Raw genomic sequence first — 752 nt, 5'->3', positions numbered from 1 at the left:
GCGGCCTCTGGTTGCGATAAACCCAGCCCTCAAGGCTGCACTGCAACGACGAGTGCGGCGGCCGGTATGGGTTCAGTTGGTAGCGAAGGAACAGCTGAGGATCCATGTCAATGCTAGGAACGGGGTCCCCCGTGACGGTCGACAGCTTGTACGGTAGGCGGGCGTGTAGAACATGCTGGTGCGTGCACTTGTACCGTTTCTCGCTGCCGCGGCTGCAGAGAGGCGGCTCCCTGTACACACTCCACCCACCAACCCGCTCCAAGGGGCCCTCCAAGAAAAACGGGGGCGGGTCCCTCATGTACGTGATCTCAAAGAGCGGTGTGACGAAGTCACAGAACCCCTTCCCCATCGGGCGCAGCTAACACTTCCCAGCGGTGGCACCGGCGACGCGGCTTCTTCGTTTCGTGCGGCCTGCTTCAATCGCAAAAACAAAGGCAGCGAAGGGCCCCGCCGGTGGCAGGAAAGAGGCAAAAAAGAAAAAAAACATGCAAAGACGGCACCAGAGAGCACGCTTCCGTTGTGCCCGGGCACCGCGACGCTGGCCGCAACCGACGCCCGACCCCCTTCCGTCGCCCCCGTGGGCAGGCGGAGACGCCGCAAAGGAATCAGAGCGGGGCGAAGGCAGAAACACACCAGCGACACAAAAAACAAAGCAATACAAAAAAAAGCATTCATCGCCGTGGAAGTGCGTACACTGTGTGTGGGGACGCACCACGGCAGAGCCAGAGAAAACACGTGAGGGCGGCAGGAGA

General features: G+C 60.8%; 1 protein-coding gene across 1 annotated transcript, besides 1 other annotated feature; it reads right to left on the bottom strand.

Annotated features, from left to right (window-relative positions):
* Tco025E_09987 (uncharacterized protein) lies at positions 1-349 on the bottom strand (the record flags this gene model as incomplete). Its single annotated transcript, XM_029376782.1, has 1 exon — positions 1-349. A coding segment is annotated over one exon (349 nt), but the record flags the coding sequence as incomplete, so codon positions are not given.
* A 289-nt stretch (positions 350-638) lies between these two features.
* Positions 639-670: a microsatellite.
* Between the last annotated feature and the right edge of the window lie 82 nt (positions 671-752).

This window comes from Trypanosoma conorhini, assembly GCF_003719485.1.
Source record: "Trypanosoma conorhini strain 025E chromosome Unknown Tco_14.4_contig_01397, whole genome shotgun sequence".
NCBI lineage: Eukaryota > Euglenozoa > Kinetoplastea > Trypanosomatida > Trypanosomatidae > Trypanosoma > Trypanosoma conorhini.
The sequence above is the reverse complement of the archived record's forward strand: the minus strand, read 5'-3'. Positions and strand labels throughout refer to the sequence as shown.